This window comes from Mus caroli, chromosome 13, assembly GCF_900094665.2.
Source record: "Mus caroli chromosome 13, CAROLI_EIJ_v1.1, whole genome shotgun sequence".
Taxonomy (NCBI): domain Eukaryota; kingdom Metazoa; phylum Chordata; class Mammalia; order Rodentia; family Muridae; genus Mus; species Mus caroli.
In genome coordinates, this window is record NC_034582.1 from 44,495,736 (window position 1) to 44,518,241 (window position 22,506).

The 22,506-nt window shown below is 49.1% G+C and overlaps 1 protein-coding gene across 4 annotated transcripts in view; it reads right to left on the bottom strand.

The window, feature by feature from the left end:
* Positions 1-22,506, bottom strand: part of Fgd3 (FYVE, RhoGEF and PH domain containing 3) — a 58,938-nt gene that overhangs the window by 2,649 nt on the left and 33,783 nt on the right. For all 4 annotated transcript variants that reach the window (XM_021180573.1, XM_029468653.1, XM_029468654.1 and 1 more), the window contains 12 exons: positions 21,471-21,627; positions 17,530-17,668; positions 16,938-16,996; positions 15,792-15,938; positions 14,230-14,322; positions 13,269-13,348; positions 11,394-11,424; positions 10,700-10,807; positions 9,461-9,523; positions 4,116-4,238; positions 2,486-2,626; positions 440-580 (listed from right to left, as the gene is read on the bottom strand). In XM_021180573.1, coding sequence (XP_021036232.1) covers positions 440-580; positions 2,486-2,626; positions 4,116-4,238; positions 9,461-9,523; positions 10,700-10,807; positions 11,394-11,424; positions 13,269-13,348; positions 14,230-14,322; positions 15,792-15,938; positions 16,938-16,996; positions 17,530-17,668; positions 21,471-21,627 — 1,282 coding nt within the window. The remainder of the gene's footprint in view (positions 1-439; positions 581-2,485; positions 2,627-4,115; positions 4,239-9,460; positions 9,524-10,699; positions 10,808-11,393; positions 11,425-13,268; positions 13,349-14,229; positions 14,323-15,791; positions 15,939-16,937; positions 16,997-17,529; positions 17,669-21,470; positions 21,628-22,506) is intronic.

Sequence of the window (22,506 nt, forward strand, 5' to 3'; positions counted from 1 at the left end):
TTCCCTCTGAACTATGGCTTACCTCAGAAGCCCTGAGCCAGGGTAGGTGAGGCAAAATAACCCTAGGACTCAGCAACAGGAGTTGAGAGAGGAAAAGCAAGGCTCATCAGGGCCCAAATGCATCTATCTGCCTAAGATGTAGGAATGAAGGAAGATGTGAATGGATGACTATGAGTGGGAGGAGGGCCCAACCTCTGTGCCCCTGCCTATGCCTGGTCTCACTCTGGCTGTCTTACACACATTACAGGAACCTGTCTCCCATGAATGGGGTCCAGGGTGGCTCTGGACATTGGGAGAAGTTGAAGGCCAGGTCACATGGCTGGAGGGGATCAAGGAAATGGTCCAGACCTACTATGGGCACTTCAAGCTTGAGGCTCTGCACTATGGTAGCAGAGCCCCTCTCACAGCCCTGGGCATGAACAAGGACAGGGACACTTACCTGGCTGCCTGCCAGCAGGTCTAGCACCTGAGGATCTGATTCAGGGATGGCTGCCCACACTTCACTCCAGGCCGTACCATCGTCTGACAGATTCAGGGTACCGCAGAGCAGGCTGGGCCGAGGATCTACAGAGGGAGGCTTCTGGAGACAGAAAAAATAGGTCAGGGGTAGTCTCACCTGTAGTGATGTCTTTGTCCTCTGCAGAGGCTGGGGCTGGATCAGGGCCCATGCTTGGAAGGAGGTGACTACCACAGAGACATAGTTGAGGCCTGCATACAGGCTAGGGCCAGATTTTTAGGGTTCTAAGGGTTACTGGAGGCCAATATGTTCAAACAGTGCATGTGCTCTCAAGTGGGGTTTGGGGCTGTTCCCTCCCAAGCTAGGACAATGTAAAAGTATCAAGGGGAAGGCATGGTGATATGTGTTTATAATCTCAGCTTTCAGGAAGCTGAGTCAGGAGGATTGCAAATCTCAGGCTACATAGCAAGAATATATGTATATGTATATGTATATGTATATGTATATGTATATGTATATGTATATGTATATGTATATGTATATGTATATGTATATGTATATGTATATGTATATGTATATGTGTGTGGATGGATGGATAGATAGATAGATAGATAGATAGATAGATAGATAGATAGATAGATAGATGAAATTGAATAGCAGTTACAGAAATGTGGGTCACAGGGTGAAGGGACCAAGAGCATTACAGTCTTCGCCACACTACCCCACTCACCACATACACATGTACACACACACACTTTCCACATCACACACATGAGCACATCCACACCTCAAATACACATCTTATAGACCCTGCTTCTCTGTCCTTATGTGGCTTAGCGCTATCAATGGAAACAGGAACATTGTTCTGACACATTCTGTTGGAGGTAGTTCCCCCAAGATCCAGTGACCCTCCAAGGCCTTTTGTTATACCCTTAGGGCCCCCTGAATACACCTGAAGATTGAGAGTGCAGGGCAGAGACATGTCAGCAGATGGGGCCAGCAGGGCCTCACCATTGAGGCTACTGTAGCCTCAGTCCTTCACAGCCTTAGGTCCTTGATGTTCCAAGCAGACCTAGCAGCCAGGGTGGCAGGAGCTTTGGCAGTTTCTGACACCCAGCACCTTTGGGAGGGAGATTGACATTAGACTCCCAGGAGACAACAACTACATGCATGCAAGCTGGGCGTGGTGGCACACATCTTTAATCCCAGCACTCAGGAGGCAGAGGCAGGTGGATTTCTGAGTTTGAAGCCAGCCTGGTCTACAAAGTGAGTTCCAGGACAGCCAGAGCTACACAGAGAAACCCTGTCTCGAAAAATCAAAAAGAAGCAAACAAAAAACAAACTACATGCATGCAGTGGAGATAAAGGAGAATGTAGTTTTCCTGCAAAACGGAGGCTTCCTGTTCTTAAACGTCCCACTATTCTATAAAAGGGACTGTGTCCTTTAAGAAGGAAGGCTGGAGAAGCAGTAGTGGTGGAGGGGGAGCTGACCCTGCAGTTTTAACACAGCACACAGACAAACACAGACAGATACACACACACACATATGTACATACACACATACAAGACACACAGACAGACAGACAGACAGACAGACACATATACATACACAGACACACATACATATGCTCACACACATACAGACAGACACACACACACATATAAGACACATACAGACAGACACACACACAGACAAACACACACACATATATACACATATATACATGCACAGACACACACGCGCGCGCGCACACACACACACACAGCTGTCTGCCCTAAGGTGAAGAAGGTCCTCCATGGATCTCAGTGCCTAGATCTGGGGCAGTTTCACCTCCAGTCAGACCCAGAATGGACCAACACAAGTTTCCAGCTGACTCCTAGGTCTAAGTGGTTCCCAGGCGCTGACTAGCCTCTGAGATGTCTTTACACATGCACATGCTCCAAGCATCTTGCCCTGATTCTAGGCCTGTGGACCACCCTGAGACGTCCTCTGCGTCCATCCTGGTCCCAGGAACCAGGGACACCCACCTCTGCATTCTGTTTGAGCTCAGTGGGAGTCTCAGAGCTGGGGCTTGGAGGGACCAGGGGCTCTTCCAGGAAACACTCTCGGCAGACGCGGCTCTGCTTACTGTTCTCTGCCTTGAACTCTGAGCACTTTCTACAGATGACCTGAGAGACAAGAGGGTACCTTTGACCATGCATCCTGAGCAGATGAGAGGGGAAAAATCCTTGTCCTGGGATGCTGGAGGCCCCATCTGAGGGCAGGGAGTGACTTTAGTCTCCTTGAGTGCCCAGGGCCTGCTTGCCTTACCTAGACCGCTCAGAGTTCAAAAGCCCTATGCATAAGAAGAAAAGAGCATAGCCCACTTGCATAAGAAGACCCACAACACTGCCATCAAGAAAAGCACATTAGGCTGCAGCAATGGCTCAGGGATTAAGAGCACCGACTCATCATCATCATCGTCACCATCACCACCATCGTCCATCCACCAAAGATTCATTCTGTTATCCCTCCATTCCCCCCACCCCCTAGCCTGGTGAAATTTTATGAAAATGTAAAATCAGAGAACAACAGTCTTGATATCCTTGGAACAAAGAGCTTCAAGTAGTTCTGTGAGATACATAGCTTCTTTATATCCATCTCCTCCTGCTTCAATCCCTCCCCCAGATGCAACGTTGATATCTATGTCTAAAGATGCCTAAAGCATCAGTTCCTTCTTCAAGAATACTTTAAAGTTCAATGTTAAGCCATGACTCAGTTGCTCATTTTCAGGAGCAAGGACTTTGGGGCTGAGTGAGGTGGAACTGGTACACTTTGGGGACACCAGTCAGTGGTAGCCCCTTATTTCATGATCCCACCAAACCTTCTGCACCACTGAAGCACTCCCACCACAGCCAAGCCCTCCTTCTCCTGCCTCCATGGCCCCTTACACAAGCAGACATCGTCCCCTCGCTATCACAGGACAGAGACCACACCTCACACACTCCCTGCTGGGGCACTGAGGCTCCTGGGCTAATAGTTTTTTTGTTTTTTTTTTCAGCTAGAAGGAATGTTGCCAGCACCAGAGCTGCCCAGAGAGTAACTTTTACTTCAGAGGGACAGTCTCATGTTCCAGGGCATCTGCATCTAGGGGACAGTGCCTTGGTAAATGTGAAATGTCCCCCACAAGTGTCTCTCATATATGAGAACACTTGCTGGCTGGTGCTGTCTTGGAAGATTGTAGAAAGCACTGCTAGAGGAAGTGAGTCCCTCAGGTAAGGCATGATATTTGATAGCCCAGCCCCACTTCCTGTTTTCCTGACTGCAGATTCATCATGACCAGGTACCCTATAGCGCTGAATTGCCATGGCTTTCCTGCCGCAGTGGACTGTGTACCCTCAAACTGTGAGCGAAGATAAAGCCTTCTCCTATTACATTGATTCCTGTCAGGTATGGAGGTCATGGCAATGAGAAAAGTGGCTAATGCTGACAGGATCTAGAGGCAGCCTTGCAGGGAAGACTGCTGTATGGCTCGCAGAGCCCACCAGCTGTGCACAGTACTCTCAAGAAGTGCATTCCACCCTGCACCCTGTGGCCCACTTATGAGGACCTGTGAAGACGCAGTGAATGGCCACCTGGCCCGTAGGATCTACTCCCTCCCTCCTGCCCCATGCTCACCTCTCCACACAGCTTGCAGCGATACCTCCTCTTGGTGATGGAGTTGAAGGTCTCACCACAGCTCTTACACCCGGGCTTCTCTTTGTCACGTCTTGTTTTAGAGGACGACTTTCTGGACTCGATCTATAAGGAGGCAAGTGACCATCATCAGCTTCTGAGAATGAGCACAGGATAGCACCGTGGGATGGATAGCCACGGGTGTGGAGGGTTAGCTAAGGATTCTGCAAGTGGCCATGCATGCCCAGAGCCAGAGTGGATGCTGCAGAGGGGAAGAGGTGGCTGCACCCCCTTCCTATCCCAGTGCATCATGTATCACGCCTGAAGTAAGGTTCCAAGAGGGCAAGACAGCTTGGCCAGTGTGGCCTTATCTGGTGCGTCTGAGAAAAGACCATCGTGAAGTCAAGCTGGAGGGAAGAGAGGTGTGGACAGGAGTCTGCACGGATGGCATATGCTGCCAGAGATTGGGGTGTTCCTGACTGCAGCCCAGAATGATCACGTGGTCCCTAGATCCTGAGTGTCATCCTTCGCCCCCTCACATGCCTATTCTGTGTTGGACACTTGGGAACAGGCACACCACATACATAAACACACATGTGCACCCACATGCCTGAGTGGCAATCCTACAGAAACACCCTAGAGGGCATGTGAGAAAACCAAGGCATCTGAGGCTGTGTTCAACTTTGACCTCTTGCTGTGTCTCCTGCAGCACTGCCTTCTTCTAGTTTGTGAGTCCTTGCTCTGAGGACAAAGGTGGGAGATGGCTTTGACCTCCTTCTGTGATGCACCTTGTCCTCGGGCCCATTGTCAGGGCTTTGTGTGCAGTGGGTGGAGGACTGTCATTCCATACCTGACATGCAAAGCCCTCACTCTCAAGGGCTCTGAGTCTTCCTGCATATGGAGACACACCCCTCACCTAGCCTCAGGGACCCCCAGTCCTATACAAGACTTTCCAATTATACCCTCCTCTATTGCTGAGGGATCCAAGTGTTCATTGAGACAGAGAGGGTGGGAGAGTCTAGTGCAAGAAGAAAAGAAACAGCTGAAAGAAGACAGAAGAGGGGAAGATGACCATCCTTGGGTCCGCCATAGCCCCTCAGCCTCACCCTCTGGCCCACCTTCTTAAGTCCATGCCCCCTTTTTCTTTCGAGGAATCTAAATGTCAAAGTGGAAGAATTAAACGGCCACCAGATAGTCCTGACATGTGGTGGCTCTTGGGGACCTCAGGCAGAGACCCCAGCTATTATTCCCACAAGGTAGTTGAGAATGCAGGAGACTCTGGGGATCAGCAGGACACCATGGCAGGACATTTGGGGATGGAGGAATGGCTGAGATAATCTGGAGTGTGGCTAAGAGCTCAGGCCCTTGGACCAATGGGGCTCAGATAAAGGGAAGGTCCTGAGGCAAAGATCTTTAAGACCAGTGTCATGGATTCCCGCAGCTACTTTCATTTAGTAAGCTTCATTTGATCAGGACAGAGTTGCCCAGTTTTGTGCTCAGACAAGAGCTTTAGTCCCGTACTGCTCCCAAGATGCCGAGGTCCACTGCAGCCCACCCTTCATGTGACTTGATGTCCAGCCATGCCATCCACAACACAAGAGGCCTGGTTAGATATGCAGGTCACAGATGATCAGATAGCGAAGGCAGGAGGACACACATGAACATCTACAGCATGCTAACGTCAACCTGGAAACTGTTCTCCACTGAGGGTCAATACAGTGAGTTTCTCCATGTCTCTGCTTTGGCAGGTACAGAATGGGGCCTTATGAAGAAAAGGAAGTTCCGGTATCATAGGGTTGGGGGGATGGGGGTTGGGGGGAATGGTTGGAGGGAAGCAATTGGCTTGTGGGTTATCAGGAGCGATGCTTTGATGGAATCTTGGATGGCTCTGTGTGTCACTCAAAGTACATCTGGAGCTCTGGATGGGGAATTTCAGATTCTTAAGTGTGAGTGAATGAGTGTGTGTGTGTGTGTGTGTGTGTGTGTGTACAACTTTGGTTAAGAACAACTAGATTTTTTACTTTTTTCTTTTTCCTTTTGGCTTTTCCAGACAGGGTTTCTTATGTGTAGCCCTGGCTCTTCCTGGAACTCATTCTGTAGACCAGGCTAGCCTCAAACTCAGAGGTTCACCTGCCTCTGCCTCCTTAGTGCTGGGATTAAAGGCGTGCGCTGCCACCACCACCTGGCATTGATTTTTACTCTTAACAGAACGAGGAAGCCTTTGAATTCTGCAAGGATGCTTACAAAACTTCCCAGATGTGGTTTGGCCCTCTTAGGAAAGAGGGGCTGACAGAGGCTGTTGGGTGGAAGACACCTAGACACAGGACACAAACCCGGTACACTGAAGGGTTTTGTTCCCTCTCCAGACATGCTAAGAAGTCTGTCACCCAAGGCCAAACACGTCTGATTAAGAATGAAACCTTGTTTTTGAGCAGTGTGTAGGTTTCCTCTGTGGTGTACCCCATCATGACACTCAGTGCGGGTCCGCAGATGACTCTGAACCGTCACTGAAATCTTAGCTTGGCTTAGCTCTGCTCAGGGGAAAAGTCAACAAGGAAGCACAAGGCCATACTCTACTGGAATATCGATTGCTGTGGATCTGTTTGCTAGAGGAAGGGCTGGCCCCAGCTTGGTCCGGTAAGGGAAAAGGAAGAGGGACACCAGAACTGGACACTGGGCAGCTGTGGGGTGAATGTTGTCAACCTTCAAGAGGCTGCTTCCTGGAGCAGATGCAGGAAAAAGGAAGAGGGGCAGACCAGGCATCAAATATGTCCATGGTACCCAGCAGGTCTAGTGACCATACCCTGATCAAGGCAGGCCCTGAGTGTGGTTTGAGGTCTTGACTCTGGGCCTCCCAGCTGTCTCTTCCCAATCAAAGGAGATGGGAAGCCAGCAAGAGCAGCCTGCATTAGGTTACCACAGCGCTTCCCCACCTCTCTCCCAGAGGACAGTGAGGCTAGGGTATGCATCACTGGCTTCAACCCAAAGCAAACTCCACTCCCCTCCAGCTTCATCCTCCTAATCTTGGTGCTGACGCTCAGCGCAGCTGTGAGACATCTCACTCATAGGCACCACCGCTAATGCTCTTGGGGCAGTTCTAGGTACCACTGATCCTTTAAACAGTCCCCATCTCTACCCCGAATCCCTGCCTGCTGGCACTACCAGGAGCATGTAGCTTCCCTCACCAGGATCTGTGGGCTCAGTCCCAGAGATTCCATAAACAAAGAACTAGCTTTCCTGGGTCTGGATGCCCTAGCCATCAGTTGGTTACAAGCAATGCCTCCATAGGTCCATCCCAGGGCCTGGACAGTTCAGGAACAGAGTCCAAGGCATCATGAGTGAAAGAAATGGTCATGGATACCCTCCCTGGCTGAAAGATGTGGGGCTGGCTTGGGAGTGTTTCAGACTGTGTTCAGGAGATGCTCAGTCTGACTTGACCAGGTGACATGCATTCCTTGGGAAGCTCAACTGTGAGGCAGCCACAACCTCAACCCATAAGCATCAGGAAAGAGACAATCAGGATTGCATGGGTCTGGCTAAGGCCAACCGCATACATCTACGTTAGCAACTCGGAAGGTTGACACTAGGTTATGTGGTGTGTGATTGGGAGGTATTTCTGAGGGACCCTGGGACAAGCCATGGGGCTTCCTGGATGTAGGCAAAGCTGACAGTGGGTCCAGAGGCCCAGGTCTGGTGGAGCCAGGGGAGGCCAGTAGGTGGCAGGAAGCAGGCGCAAGCAGACTAGTGCAGGAAGCCACTGGGGTGTCAAGATGTTTATTTCCCTCTTGGCTGCCTGCACCACGTTCAGACTTCCTGCCTTCCAGTTTCAACAGAGTTCATCCTTAGGGTGCCTGTCTGCTCTGCAGGGGGCAGACAGCAGCAACATTCCAATTAGGGTCTCTCTCCTCTTGTCCAGTCCCCCTTTATTTCAGGAGTCCCCTTCTTCTTTCGCCATCATACCCCTGAAATGTTTCGGCCCTCCTTCAAGCTTCACAAGCATTCTCAAGGTTGGCTGACACGTGGCCAGCCTGAACTCACACTACTGAGGGACCTGGGGAAGCTGTGGTCACAAGGAAGGGGAACAGCAATATATTCAGGTCCACCCTGACAGGCCTTGGCCCCATAATGCCTGTGCACTGAGACCAATGCCACACCAGCCCTCCTCTGTTCTCTATGTCAGCTGGCTCCACCCACAGCCTGTCCCTCGCTTGCTTCAAGGCACCTCACCAGTGGATCTGGGTTCCTCTTTATGGGAACGAAAATCCAACAGTCATACCCTAACAAAGCCATATTCTCAGAGCTGCAGGGCTGAGTCACCAGCTGTTCTGAGTCCCACTCTTTCCTGTCTCCAACGCAAGGAGATCTGGGCTCTGCATGAACAACTGAAAGACAGAGACAGAGGAAAGAGACAGAAGCAGAGAAGGGTCATGGGAGACAGAGACAGTGTGGAAAAGAGACATAGAGACAGGATGGGAGACAAAGAGAAAAAGAGGGGAGGTAAAGATCAGGCACACTGGAGGCGGGGCAGGTGGGCAGAAGAGAACACAGCACTGTGTCCCAGGTTAGTGTCAATGGACCCGGGGAGAAGAGCCCATGTCCGGGATGGGTTAGAGACACCTTCCCTGGGTGGCACCTGTCACTCTCCCTAATTCATTAGTTCATCCAGGACCCAGCAAGATGCTAGGCAGTATTGTCATTCCGGGCTATACGTGAAGCTATGGCTCAGAGTTGTCCCGACCACTGTTGCCATGGGTGCTTGGAGATGCCAAGCCCCAAAGTGATGATGTAGCTCAGTTTCGGGTACTCAATCCAGAGCAAGCATGGGTATGTGCCTCAGACTATTAGACATCCCCAAATTAAAATAAAAACATCCTCCCAAGTTCCCATGATCGGTCTCTAGCAGACAGGTACATGAACCCAGCTGCCTGGCCCTGAGAACACACACACACACACACACACACACACACGGGGTGAGGGGAGCCCCAGCTTCCTGAAAACCTACTCAGTGTGATGGATGAACCTGTCTTTACACTGCTGCCACACAGAGCTGGCATCTCTTTCCTGCACATGTTATCAAGGTGAAATTTACACACAGCGAGCTCATAAGTATTCACACAGAGATCAGATGATACACAAGGTTGTGCAATCTCCACTAACAGGCTCCTGGTGGCCTCCACCCCCTGGTACTCAAGTCACCAGTACCTGGCCTCAGTATAGCCTCACATCTGCATTCCTGGGCCCACAGGAGAGGGCAAGCCGACTCCTGGATCCTCACTCTCCGGCCTGCCTTGCTCTCATCTCCCCAAGCATCTCCCACTCCTGTTAATACCTGGATGTGGGTCACTCACCCCGGGAGCACCCCCATTACTGTCAGCTACCCCTGCAGGTTCCACAGAGCTGGCACTCATGACCTGGAAGAGAATAGAGATGGAGTGTGAGGTGGTTTCCTCCTCGCACGGCACACCCTGGGTAGCAGAAGACATTTTCTCCAGCTATCACCCTGTGCATTGAGGGATAGTGCCCATGAGACGACTGGTCTAATAAATGCTGGGACTCCGGGAGCCACACCTGAACTGAGGACACCTGGGTGTCATAAGGTGAGGCTGACTTGGATCACCCTAATTCAGATACTGAAAATCACACATACTGGAAGCATGAGGTGGTGGTCCCTAAGGATGCTCTATTCACCCTTGTGGTCTGTGAAGAGAGTCTGCAGGCTTCCTAATGCCCCATGCCCGGCTGACTAACAACTGCCTGCTCTGTACCCTTGGCCTCAAAGTCATTTGCCCTCAGGGAGCTTGCAGGATCCTTCCTTCAAAGAGTGCTAACTTTTCATAAAAATACATCCAGGAAGCAGAAAATTGGGAGCAAAACATAAGGAATAAGCAGACCCTCTGAGGACAGGAGGACCGTCAGCTGGAGGTGGGGACAGACTGAGAAGTTAAGGTGTGCCAGCTGTTCCCTCCAGATGCACCTGGTGAGGGCAAGCAAAGCAGTCAGTGAAGGTGGAAGGAGTGGGTAGCTGGGAGGTAGGGCACACCCCTAGTTCCTGTCAGTTATGTCTTCTTGTAGCTCTGGGGTGACCTCATAGGGGATGCAGAATAAAATAGCCCTACCCATGGTACTACCGGCAGAGGGCTTTGAGTTGACTCCTCAGGGGTGCAGGGGCATTTGGAGAGAAAAATATAACCACAAAAAGACATCCACTTGCTGTTCAAAGTGGAGTGTAAGAAGGGCACCATGACCTGAGGATGTCACCTCTGTGGCGCGGTGGCCCGGGAGTGTCACCGAGTCCCTGAGCCTCCGGTTCTGTAGGAAGAAGATAAGGTCCCTCAATGCTCATGTCTCCCTTGCTGAAGGTACAAAGATGACAAACAGCACTAAAGGAATGCTTCCTCTACACGGACAATAACCTGCAAGGCAGCAGGTTTGTCGGGTGCCAGTGGAGATCAGTACCAGGCCAGCAGGGGACTGTGCGTTCATTCGTTCGAGGTGTTTGAATCATCTCCCTAGGCCTCTCTCCCTGGCCAAGAGCTGACTCCCACTCCCCCCCCCCCCCCCNCCCCCCCCCCCCCCCGCTGACTCACGGGCTGGTCTGGAGACAGGCTGGGCTCCTCATCCTGGCTACAGGCTCCGCCGAAGGCCCTGAAGGTCTCACTCTTCTGTTTGTGCTTCTCCACGGTGGCCTGAATGACCTGGACACACAGCAAAGCCACAGCACTGTCAGAGAGCCAGGGAAGGATGCTGAGAGCTGAGTCCAAGTATCCATAGAACACCCCTGGTCATTCTATCCTGACTCTCTGCTTTGGATCCAACAAGACCAAAGAGACTGATTCCAGAAAGACAACACCTAGCCGGAGGCCCCTCATGGCTCTGTCCTGTCCCTTACTTGTGGAAAGGGGACTCAAACAATTAAATGCATTGAAAGGCTTGTGGAACCTGAAAGCATGTATGAAGGCACCCATGGTCACTGCCTCCCTTGAGACATGAAGACAGGCAGTTAGGGAAGAGTTCCTGGGCCACGTGGCCCAACGTGAAGCAGCCATACTAAAATAATATCAGGATGTAAGCCATACTCAGTGATCCAAATCTGAATCCCGGCCTTCAGGATACCAAGGCAGGAGGGTTGAGGGTTTGCAGCCAGTGTCAGTTACTAGCAAAACCCTATCTCAAAAACACAAGAGCTGCGGCTGTAGCTCAGCAGCAGAGGACTTGCTGGACAGGCCCCCAGACTCTTTGATCCATGGGAGGGAGAGAGAGAACAAACTTGTGAAGCTTCACCTGAATCCATTCTTTCTTCTCTTCTTCTGTCCTACAAAGACAAAATCAGTAGCTCAGCAATCCATCCTTGGATATGCCCTGTGTGGCTCCCTAGCCACTCACTGCCTTGTAACTGCAACTCCGGGCTGGAAAGGTAGTTTCAGTGTTCAGAACATGTGTGACCCAATTAGGGCCAGGCTCATCTTGCAGATGAACATCATCCTGGACCCTGGCAGGTGATTACAAAGTTCTCACTCCATAGGTGGAACGTAACCAATTGGATTTCCTACACACAGCCAATGAGAGCTCAAGCTCAGAGGATAATGTGACCTGATAGAGCAGACATACCACAGGCTGACCGGGAGCTCCTCTCAGAAGTACATCTCTCAGGGGCAGAAAAAGCCTCTGTGCGTATGTGCACAAAAGGTTAAGCATGGGGACCGTTCACAGTCTACACAGTTTGCAGAAATGAGACTCAAGCTGTCAGCATGGGACCCTGTGATGATTTTCCCCACTTTGCTTTTTCCAGACAGGGTTTCCCTATGTAGCCCTGGTTGTCCTGGAACTCACTTTGCAGACCAGGCTGGCCTTGAACTCAGAGAACTGCCTACCTCTGCCTCCTAAGTGCTAGGATTAAAGGAGTGTGCCACCACACCTGGTCCCTGGTTATTGATTTAAAAAAAAACACATTAGTTTATTTAATTTATTTTTGTGTATATGTAGGGGTGTGAGTGACACCTACAGAGGTCAGTGGGCAACTCCCAGGAGTTGACTTTTTATTTCTACCAGCCGGTGCCACCAAAGGATGGCACTCACAATACCAGGCTTAGCGGTGGGTGCTTCTGCCCACTAAGCTGTCTCATTGGTTCCCCACCATAATATTGGTGGGGATCGTGCAGTTCTGGGAAATATGTGAAGGAAAGCAGGAAAAATGTTATGGGAAATAGGATGAATCCTGACACACTGACTGAAAGCAGCAAGGTGAAGGACTGCTGTCCTGGCCCCCCCCCCCTTTTTTTTTTTTTGGTTGCACTGAGACTAGGGGGATTATCTAGGAAGAGGAACATTAGTCGAGGGAGTGCCTCCATCAGATTGGCCTGTAGGCAAGTCTATGGGGCATTCTCTTGCTTAATGACTGATGTGAGAACAGCCAGAATACTGTGGGTGGTGCCACCCCTTGGCAGGCAGTCCTGGGTCCTATAAGAAAGCAGGCTGAGCAAGCCATGGGGTGCAAGGCAGTAAGTAGTCAGGTTCCACGATTTCAGTTCCTGCTTCCAGGTTCCTGCCCTGACTTCCTTCAGTGGTGGATGTGACCTGGAAGTGTAAGTGACATGAACCCTTTCTCCATAAGTTGATTTCAGTCATAGCAATAGAGACCATAACCAAGACACGTGCTGTTTGTAATAGCCACGTTTGAGCATGTGTGTATACATGTTCATGTGTGTGCATGTGTGTAGAGGACAGAGGCCGATATTGTGTGTCTTCCTCAATCACTGTTCACCTCACTTTTTGATACAGAACTTCTTACTGAACTTGGGGCTCATTAATTCTACTAGGGTGGCTAGAGAGCCAGCCTCCAGAACCTGCCTGGCTCCCCGTCTCCACAGCCCTGGGATTACAAACACACACTGCTGTGTCTGGCTTTTTATGCGCTAGGAATCTGAACTCAGGTCCTTGTGCCATGTGCCAAGCTCTTTACCCACTGAGACATCTTCCCATCTTTGATTTAAACATTCGTGCGCACACATGTGCACGTGCACAGACACACACACACACACACACACACACACACACACACACTGAATATATTGAAAGGTTATTGCATTCAGTAAAAGAAACGATCCGCTATAGTCTCTGGTCAAAGATGTTCCTGCAGCTGCAGCTGCTGTGCCATACCGAGTCTGAAGCTCCAGGGACCTTTTCCTTCCTGTTATGATGAATGTGCAGGCTGCGTTTGGTTTCACAATATCTTGCACCTGCAGAACACAGAACACAGAACAGAGCACATGAGTACAGGTCACCATGTTAGCTGGTCTTTAGCACACATCCAAGCTCTGTGATTCAGAGGTTTTATTTATTTATTTATTTATCCCGTGGAAGTATCAGAGTGACTCTACAGGCTCCCAGATCTATAACGTCGGGATTCTGAGGCTCAGGAGAAGAACAGACCACTGGTCTTGCCCATACAGAGCTGGGCCTCAGGCTCTGTGTTTAGACTGCTGCTTGGCAAAATCAGGCCTCCTTTAGTAGTTGTCCCCAGGCACCCCTGACCCAGCCTTTCCCTTCCAGCATGCAGGGCTTTGCCTCCCAACACAGCCACACACCCCTTGGGAGGGATGAAAATCATATAAGATGCTTGACTCTGTCCTTCAGCAGGTGCTTGAGCCCACATGGGCAGGTGCGTGGTGAGTTTAAAGGTGTGCGCCCAGAGAGAATTGATGGAGTAGTGTCATGTCCTTGTAGGCTCTCAGATTTAACACTCTTCCATCAGCACAAAACCACAGGCCAGAAGAGTAGGCCCACACTCCATTCTGAATTTATCACCCGAATTTCACTTCTAGATCTTTAACTGGGTCTTAAGTCCTGTCCTCACGAAGTGACAGCCTACCTTGTGTCTATGTGACCCCCATGGCTGTGAACTTTATAGTCTCAACCTCCTATTCTCTTCAACCTGAGGTCATCAGAGACTTGGCAGAAAGTATACTCTAAGACCATGGGGAACACTGTCCACTCAAGGCTAGTATACCAGGACCAAGATGTTGTCTCAGAATTCTCTGAGCTGCAGAGGTGGCCTTCAAAATTATCCCTTATTGTACCCCTCCCAAGGCATAAGAGAAGGAGAGAGGGACCCGCTCACCTGGAGATCAGAGATGTCCATTTTCTCCCGTACACTGAGCTTCTGGCCCATGAGCCTCAGTTTGGGTACACAGTAGAGCATCACATTGTTGAACTGTAAGAAAGAGGTCATGGGGAGTGGTGTCCCAGGGAGCCCCTCACAAGGGACCCATACAAGCTTTATTTAATGTCATAAAGTAAAACATATAATTTTAAAAGATGCACACACGCCTTTAAGCACAAGGCTCAAGAAGCACATTCTGAGCCTATCATGGACAGCAATGGTCCCACTAGATACCAGAGACTAACAAACAAAAGCCCAGTTCCAGGAATGGGTTATGTCTTTTGGAGTTGTTGGCCATTGAGATCCCATAAACACCAAATAGTCCAGGCTACTGCTAATGTTCTTGGTTTACCCTCCAGAACTTGGTGATAAGATGCTACTGCTGCAAATACCATATATTTAGTCATAGAACATGGAGAATTCAAGTCAGAATTGACCCAAAAGCTTCAACCCCACTGGATAGCTTCTATAGTGCTGAAAGATGCTATACATTTAACCAGAGGAGAGACATAAGCATACATCATACCCAGATGTGAATCCTGTAAAGTTACAATAACAACTGGCCCAGCAAGACTCACCCGCTGGTACAATAGAGGCATGAATGTCATGGGAGTGACCAATCACTTTCTGATTGGATTTAAGCTCCATTCCACAAGATAAACCCCCTATCTAGTGCTATTATTCAGACAAAAAACTGTGGCTAGGTATGTCATAGAAACTTGCAGGGCTGGAGAGATGGCTCAGTGGTTTAGAACTCTGACTGCTCTTCCACAGGTCCTGAGTTCAATTCCCAGCAATCACATGGCATCTTACAACCATCTGAAATGGGATCTGATGCCCCCTTCTGATGTGTCTGAAGATAGCTACATTGTACTTATATACATAAAAAATAAAAAATAATAAACATATCCTGAGTGTGTGAATGTGAAAAAAAAAGGAAACTTGCAAAGATATAGCTACTTATTCAAGAGTAGAGGCTGGCCTAATGAGTGTAGTTCAGTGATCAGGTGTTTGCCTAACAAATGTAAGGCCTTGGGAAGAACCAAGAAGAGGAAGAAGAGGAGGAAGGAGAAGAAGAGGAGGAAGGAGAAAAAGAGGAGGAGGTAGGGGGAAAAGTAGCTATAGAAAAAGAAACTGTGTCTCTTCCTGTATGTAAGGTACTTGAATGGATCTCCCACTATAACTCCTTCCTTTCTTTTCTCCCCCTCTAAACTGGAGCACGGTTCTGGGGACAGTTGAGATCTTGATGTTTGGCTACAATTCTCTATATTTTGGTTGCTGGATACTCCTTAATTGCAACCGAGGTAGATAAAAAAGAATAGAAATGCTGGATATATGGAACATAAATATTAGATGCTTCCAGAAACCAGTGCAGCATCATTAGCAAGAGAGATAGCCCAAAAAAACCTATCTGGAAAGCTACAGAAGAACCTCCTCCTTGTGCTTCTGAATCTTTCCAGTTCTATCCAGGGTCTGAGAAGGCAGATGAGGAAGTTCTGTGCCATGGCTGGCTGGCTCACCAGGAAGAGATATCGGTCCTGAGTGGTGCCATTCTTGGCTGATAACTTCTGGATGTTGCCCTCCTTGATCAGCTCATTGGCTGGGTTAACGATGTCCTCTTCCCCACCCAGCTGCTCATACACCTTTAAGAGCTTGTGCATTTTCTCCTGCAAAAGACACAAGATCAGGCACCTGCAAGATCACAAAACCTAGGGAACTGCCATGGACCCAGAGGTGAGCAAAGCCATGCTCTGCAACCATCACCCAGAGTCCACTGTAACAATGAAATAACTTCCAGTGAAAAGGGAGGAAAACACAGGGAGACATTTGAGCTGGGTATGAAAGGGTAACTAGAAGCTCATCACTCAGAAACTAATAAGTCACAAACCTCTGCTGCTATGTGCCAGAGGCTGTTCTATGCCATTCATATTTTAATTATTTAATTCTGACACATACTCTGCGAAATAAATGTCATGGCTATCCCCAATTTATAGACAAGGAAACTGAAGCATGCAGGAATCAGTTGAGTCGCTATGATCCAGACTGGGCTAATCTACATGTTACTTTCCCCAAGCCTGGTTGGGGAAACCTAATGGCCAAAGATACAATGGGGATAAAGTTAACAGCTCGTGGTTCTAACTCTTGGTTAGAATTCAACACTAGTCAACGTAGAACCGAGCCTGTAGGGACTTTGACAATAGCAACATTGGCTGGGGCTAGACCAGTTGTGATTTCTACTTGTGTACCTAAAAGTAAGTTGGTCAGGCTGGCCCTTCTTTGTATGGATGCATAGATGCTAATGGACCAAACAGCACAGGATGCATGGGACCCTAGAGGGTGAGGAAAAACCCATGACCTTGCAGGAACTGGCAGGTATATAGAAGAATCAGGTGTCATTATGGCATGTCCTGGGGAGGTGGAACATGCATCTGGCTTGCATTGGGAATGTGGGCATAAACCTACCTGGTTTGTACAGAGAGAGGCTGAGCATGTACTTATTATTAGGGGGTACTGGGATATGCACTTGGCATGTCTTGGGGAGACTGGTATACATGTGCTCACTGACAGGGCCCACCTGGAACCAGGGGTGAAGGCACTTGCTTATATGGTCCACCTCCTCCCTCTCCCTGCATAGTCTTTGCTTCCCTGCAGCAATCTGAACTCACCATCTTCCTAATGGCAGCATTGGAGTGGTCAGCAGCTGTGGAGATGAGCTCCAGGGACCCTGCGTGAGGAGAACTGAGTGAGCCTTGGGCAACGTGGTAATGCAGCAAGTTCTCACTGGAGAGGCTGACATTGATGATGCTATCTTCCAGTGGGAGACCTTGCTCCTGCACTTGGCCTTTCTCGGGGTGCCCAGACTGCTCCAGAGATTTGGCACAGAGAAGGAACAAGGCCCAAAACCATTTGCTGAGCCTGTGGGGCCAACACCAAGTGAGACCCCCAGCTCTCTTACACAGTACCCAGCCCTGTGCTGCTGGCCAGTTACATTGTTCATGACTCCTGAAATAGGAACACCATCACTGAGGGGCCCATTGTTGGGCCTCAGGTCTGGATGGAGCCAGTGTTTGGCAGTGCCTTCCCCAGATAGCATTCTCCCAGGTGAGAGGAAAAGACTAAATCACTTTCCTAGTTATTAGTCACTCTGTCTCTATCTCTGTCTGTCTGTCTCTATCTCTCTCCCCTCTGTCTTCCCATGTGTGTCTCAGTCTTCTCCAGAGACCCCCTCTCCCCAGCCCTACAGCCACCTCCACTTACTCTCTGCATCCTTCCGGTCTGGGGCATCCCCGGGGAGCCTCTTTAGGTAGTCCTTGAGCAGCAGCTCATAGCGGGGGACCCTCTGCACAGGCTCCAGCATGTGATGCTGCAGTGTTAAGTTCCCACACACCTCCTGCTTCTGGGTGGACAGAAAGCACACATAGGGTCACCATAGGGTCTTGCCCCTGCTACTGGCCACCACAGTCCCCAGAGGCTGCCTGGGGCTTTCTGGTTTTCAAGACATGATTGACATAGACCACATCTTATAGCTGGGGAAATGGAGGCTCAAAGGTGCCTAATGATAGAGGAACTGGAACTCTCTGGGTGGGCAGGCTTGGGTTGAAGAAAACAAGGTCAAGATACTGCCTCCTCCTATGAGAGTCATTAAGACTCATACTCTACCTCGTCCCCTCAGATCTACCTCCTCTCTGTCAGGTGCAGGGTAACTGTGCCTAACTTCCCCAGTAACAGTCCTCATGCCTAGAAGCTGCTGGGTGTCCTTCTGTAGAGTCCCTGCATGATGAATGACAGAGAGAGCAGGTGACTGCTGCAACCCTACCCCTGCACTGTCCCTGGCTCTCTACACCTCCCCTCCTCCCTCTAGATTCCAGCTCCCCCACCCTTGCCACACTTCAGTGCCTTCATGCTGCAGACAGCAGCAGTTCACATCCTTCATCCTGCACACAAGTCTACCTGCGACAATGCTAGCAATCTGTTACCTCTATGCTCACCTTGGGCTCTCTGCCATGCTGCCTGGTTCTTCTGCCTGCTAACAGCTGAGAGAGCCCACCATTTCTCCTGCTGTCCGCTGCCCTGCCCCCTAGCAACTTCAGGATCCCAGACACCCACACCTTCCTCAGGCCCCAGAACAAAAATTCTGTTGGAGATGGACCCAGAACAGTCTAGGGTCCAACAGGGTCTAGGGATTTGGACTCCGGTCTTTGTACTTACACTGAAACACTTTAACCACCAGCAATCTTCTCAGTCCCTAAACAATGAGTTTTCATTTTGTTTTGTTTGTTTGTTTGTTTGTTTGTTTGTTTGTTTTTGGAGACCGAGTCTCTCTGTTTAACAGATCCCTGGCTAACCTGGACTCTATTCATAGACCAAGCTGTCCTTGAACTCACAGAGATCAGCCTGCCTCTGCCTTCCACGTACTTGGATTAAAGGCATACACCACCNCCCCTGGCTTTTTTTTTTTTTAAATGAAGTTTGTACTTAAGTTAAAAAAAAATTCTGAGTATTGGTGCTGGAAAGAGGGCTCAAAGGTTAAGAACATTTAAAGCTTAATTCTAACAACTACATGACTAGCAACCATTGGTAACTCTAGTTTCAGAGTTTCTGACATCCTCTTCTAACCACGCTGGAGCACCAGACATGCACACAGTTCATAAACATACATGCAGACAAAACACTCAGACACAGAAAATAAAATCTAAAAGAAGTCTGAGTGTCATGTGCTCATTTGAGACTCCAGTGCTGGGGAGGCAGAGATAACCAGGTATCATTGGCCAGTTAGCCTAGCAGAGTCACTGAGCTCTGGGTTCAACGAAAGACTCAGCCTCAAAAATCAGATGGGAAGAGTTAGAAGACACTCAACACTGACATCTGACCTCGGATATGCACATACGCAAATATGAGCATACAGACACCTATGTACACAGGCATATATCACACAGACAAATTGTTTCAAGCAAGCTATTTCCTGGCTGTTCCCAGGGCTTCAAAGCATCTCCCTGCTAGAAACTTAAGAATAGAGGCAAGGGGGTGGGGCAGGGGGAAGATTTTGCTCCAGAGAAGTTCACACGGAGGCACAGCCTAAATTGAATCATGGATAAACCACAGATAATCCCAAAACTAAGAGGCAGTAGCCAATTCCCTCAAGAGGACAAGGGCAGAGCCTGTCCTCGAGGGAAGGACTCGACCTGATAATGAGAACAGTGTGTGTCCTAGTTTGGCTTACGAACCACAAAGAGAAAAAAGGCAAAGAAAAATTGCAAGTGCATCAACCAACCGGGATAGCTGGCGACTGTGGGGCTGTGAGGAGACAGTGCTGTGACAGCCGTGTGGGGTTCCTGATTTCAGTCACCATGTGGGCGAGTGGGAGACACTCTCCCTCACACTTGGTGATGAGGGCAGCAGTGTCTGCAGAAGAGTTTCCAAAGACAACGGCCATCGTATGTGCTTAGAGATAAAAGTAAGTGGGGCAGAATGTGATGTCTGTAGGCTTTGTCTCTGTGTGGTTACTCCTGGGTATGCTGTGTGCATGAGTATCTCTGGCTGAAACTAGATCTCATCTAGGCTTGCTCATCAGCCCAGAATTACCTGTCTCCATGACTACCCTCAGCCCCACGTACTAGGGTTCAGACACATGCCATCATACCTGTGTTACCTTGTGTTAGACATCCAAACTCAGGCTCTCAGCTCCTTTCTCTAGCCTTAAGTTGATCACCTTACAAATCCTTGGTAAATGTCTGAATGTCTTTAAGACTTATAATTTAAAATAGGCTTTGGATTAAGCAAAAGCATTTCCCTCCAGAGACCAAGGGAAACGAGATGGTCATTTGATCCCATTTTGTCCAGGTCTAGGCTTCTCAGCCGTGGACATTTATGAAGGAGAATTTTCTATTGGGGGTCAGCCTGTGCACCGTAGACCTGCCCCAGATACTACCCTCCAGGTACCGAAGCAATAGCAGTGTCAGTAGACACTGATCAGGTCTTGGCAGAGAATGTCTGAATTGTGCTGAGGCCAAGGGGCAGAACCTTGGGTGTGTTTAGTAGGAACCATCCCCAGGTGGCGCCCATTGTTCAGGGACTGCATAGTACTGAGGTAGCCAATGCACAAAACTGTCATCCCAACCCCAGAGGTGTCTTGTCACCCTAGGACCTGCTGGACCCAAGAACCTGGTCTGCTCTATGTGGACAGGAACAGTGGCCTGGGCTCAGGCTGAACACTGCCCTGCTCTCTGGAGGGAGAGCTGTCCATGGATCTCCGCAGCACAGATGAGTCTCATGCTTATGTGAGAGTTTAGTGTCATAGTGTCTCCAGAGGACTGGCCTGGGGGACAGTGTAGCTGCTCAAGCATGAGGAACTGAACACAACCCCAGAACCCATGTAGAAACCCCCAGGTATGCTGATGCAGGCTTGCAATGCCCAACGCTCTGTAAGCTGGGTGTGGAGGTACACACTTTTGTAATCCTAGCTCACAGGAGGTGGAGACCTGAGAGTCTGAAGTTCAAGGTCATCCTTGGCTATATAGGAAGTTCAAAGCCAGCCAGATCTAGAGACTTTGTTTTATTGTTATTGTAGTGGTGGTGGGATTTTTGATTTTGTTGTTTGTTTTGTTTGGTCTTACTATGGTCTTACTATGTAGTGCTGTCTGGTCTGGAACTTGCTATATAGACTGGTCTGGCCTCAAACTCACAAAGATTTGATTGCCTCTGTCTTCTGAGTGTAGAGATTAAAGGCATGTGCCTTGCCTGAGACTTTGTCTGTGGTGGTTTGAATATGCTTGGTCTATAGGAAGTGCTACTATTAAGAGGTGTGGCCTTATTGGAGGATGTATATAGCCTTGTTGGAGGAAGTGTGTCACTGTGGGGGAGGTGGACTTTGGCGGTCTCCTCCTATGCTCAAGATCTGCCCAGTATGGGAGACACAGTCCTCTTCTAACTGCCTTCAGATCAAGATATAGACCTCTCTGCTTCTTCTCTAGCACCATGTCTGCCTGTATGCTGCCATGCTTCCTGCCTTGATGATAATGGACTAAACCTCTGAAACTGTAAGCCAGCCCCAATTCAATGTTTTCTTTTATAAGAGATGCCTTGGTCATGGTGTCTCTTCATAGCAATAAAACCCAAACTAAGACACTATGCTTAAAAAAAAAAAAAAAAAAAAAAACTTTTTGAAGTTAAAAAAAAAAAAAGTGTGTATGCCACACTACCTGGATGGTGTGGATGACATCCTTAAACTGCGGAGAACGCTGGGTCCAAGTGCTCACCAGCCCCATCGCTCTGTCAAAGTTCTTGACATACTCGCCATACATCTTCAGGAATGGAGCCAGTTTCTGCAGGATGTCTCCGAGGCGAGGGTTTGTATCCCTGTGTGGAGAAGCACGGTCACTGGATGAGGAATCTAGGTGGCATGGTGTTGATGCCTTGTCCTATGGTGCTAAGCACATTGGTCACTCTCTCTGAATGTTTCCCCATCCCACCACATACACTGTCTCTAAACACCTTGACAGCACAGGCTGGGGACCAGTGCCCATAGAGAAGGACTTAGCAATAGTGCTGTCCTTGAGAGGCAGGCCACAGTTATCAAAGATGGTCAGTGAAGTGTCATTCTAAGTGACAGAGTAGAAATGGTGGGTCTACACACTACCACCAAAGCCAGGGAGAGAAGAGGACTTGGCAGGACCAGTGATTAAAACTTCTGAATAAACTGAGTAAAGAAATAAATTCTAGGAAGCAAACATCATAATCATGATTGTACAGTTATTTCCTCTATGTTAAAACATCCCCTCCAGAAGGGAGGCTCCATAAAACTCAGGAAGTAAAACCTACCAGGCTCAGGAAGTGATCGAAACTTCAGGAAGTTCCTGAAACTTACAAGATTCACAAGACCTCTTCCCAAGGTCATATAAGCACTCACAATTGCATAGGAGAAATTTTTCCACTCCACCAGGCTGCCCTCAAGCTGTGAGGGAACTCCAGGAATGCTGCTTTTGTGAGTCCTTCCCTGCTGTGGCCACCTTTAAGTCACTCCAGTAAGCCCAGTGCTTAAGTAACCTCAGAAAACTCACTGTTTCAACTAAGCTGGGATTGGATATTTATTTATTTAATTTTTGGTCTGTAACTGGTGCCCTGTCTTGGGTGAATAGATGTTGTTCATACCTCCACAGGAAAAACCATCGTCATAATTTCTGATCTTAGAACTCTCTTTTGGAGATTTATCCTTTGTAATTACAAAAAAAAAAAAAA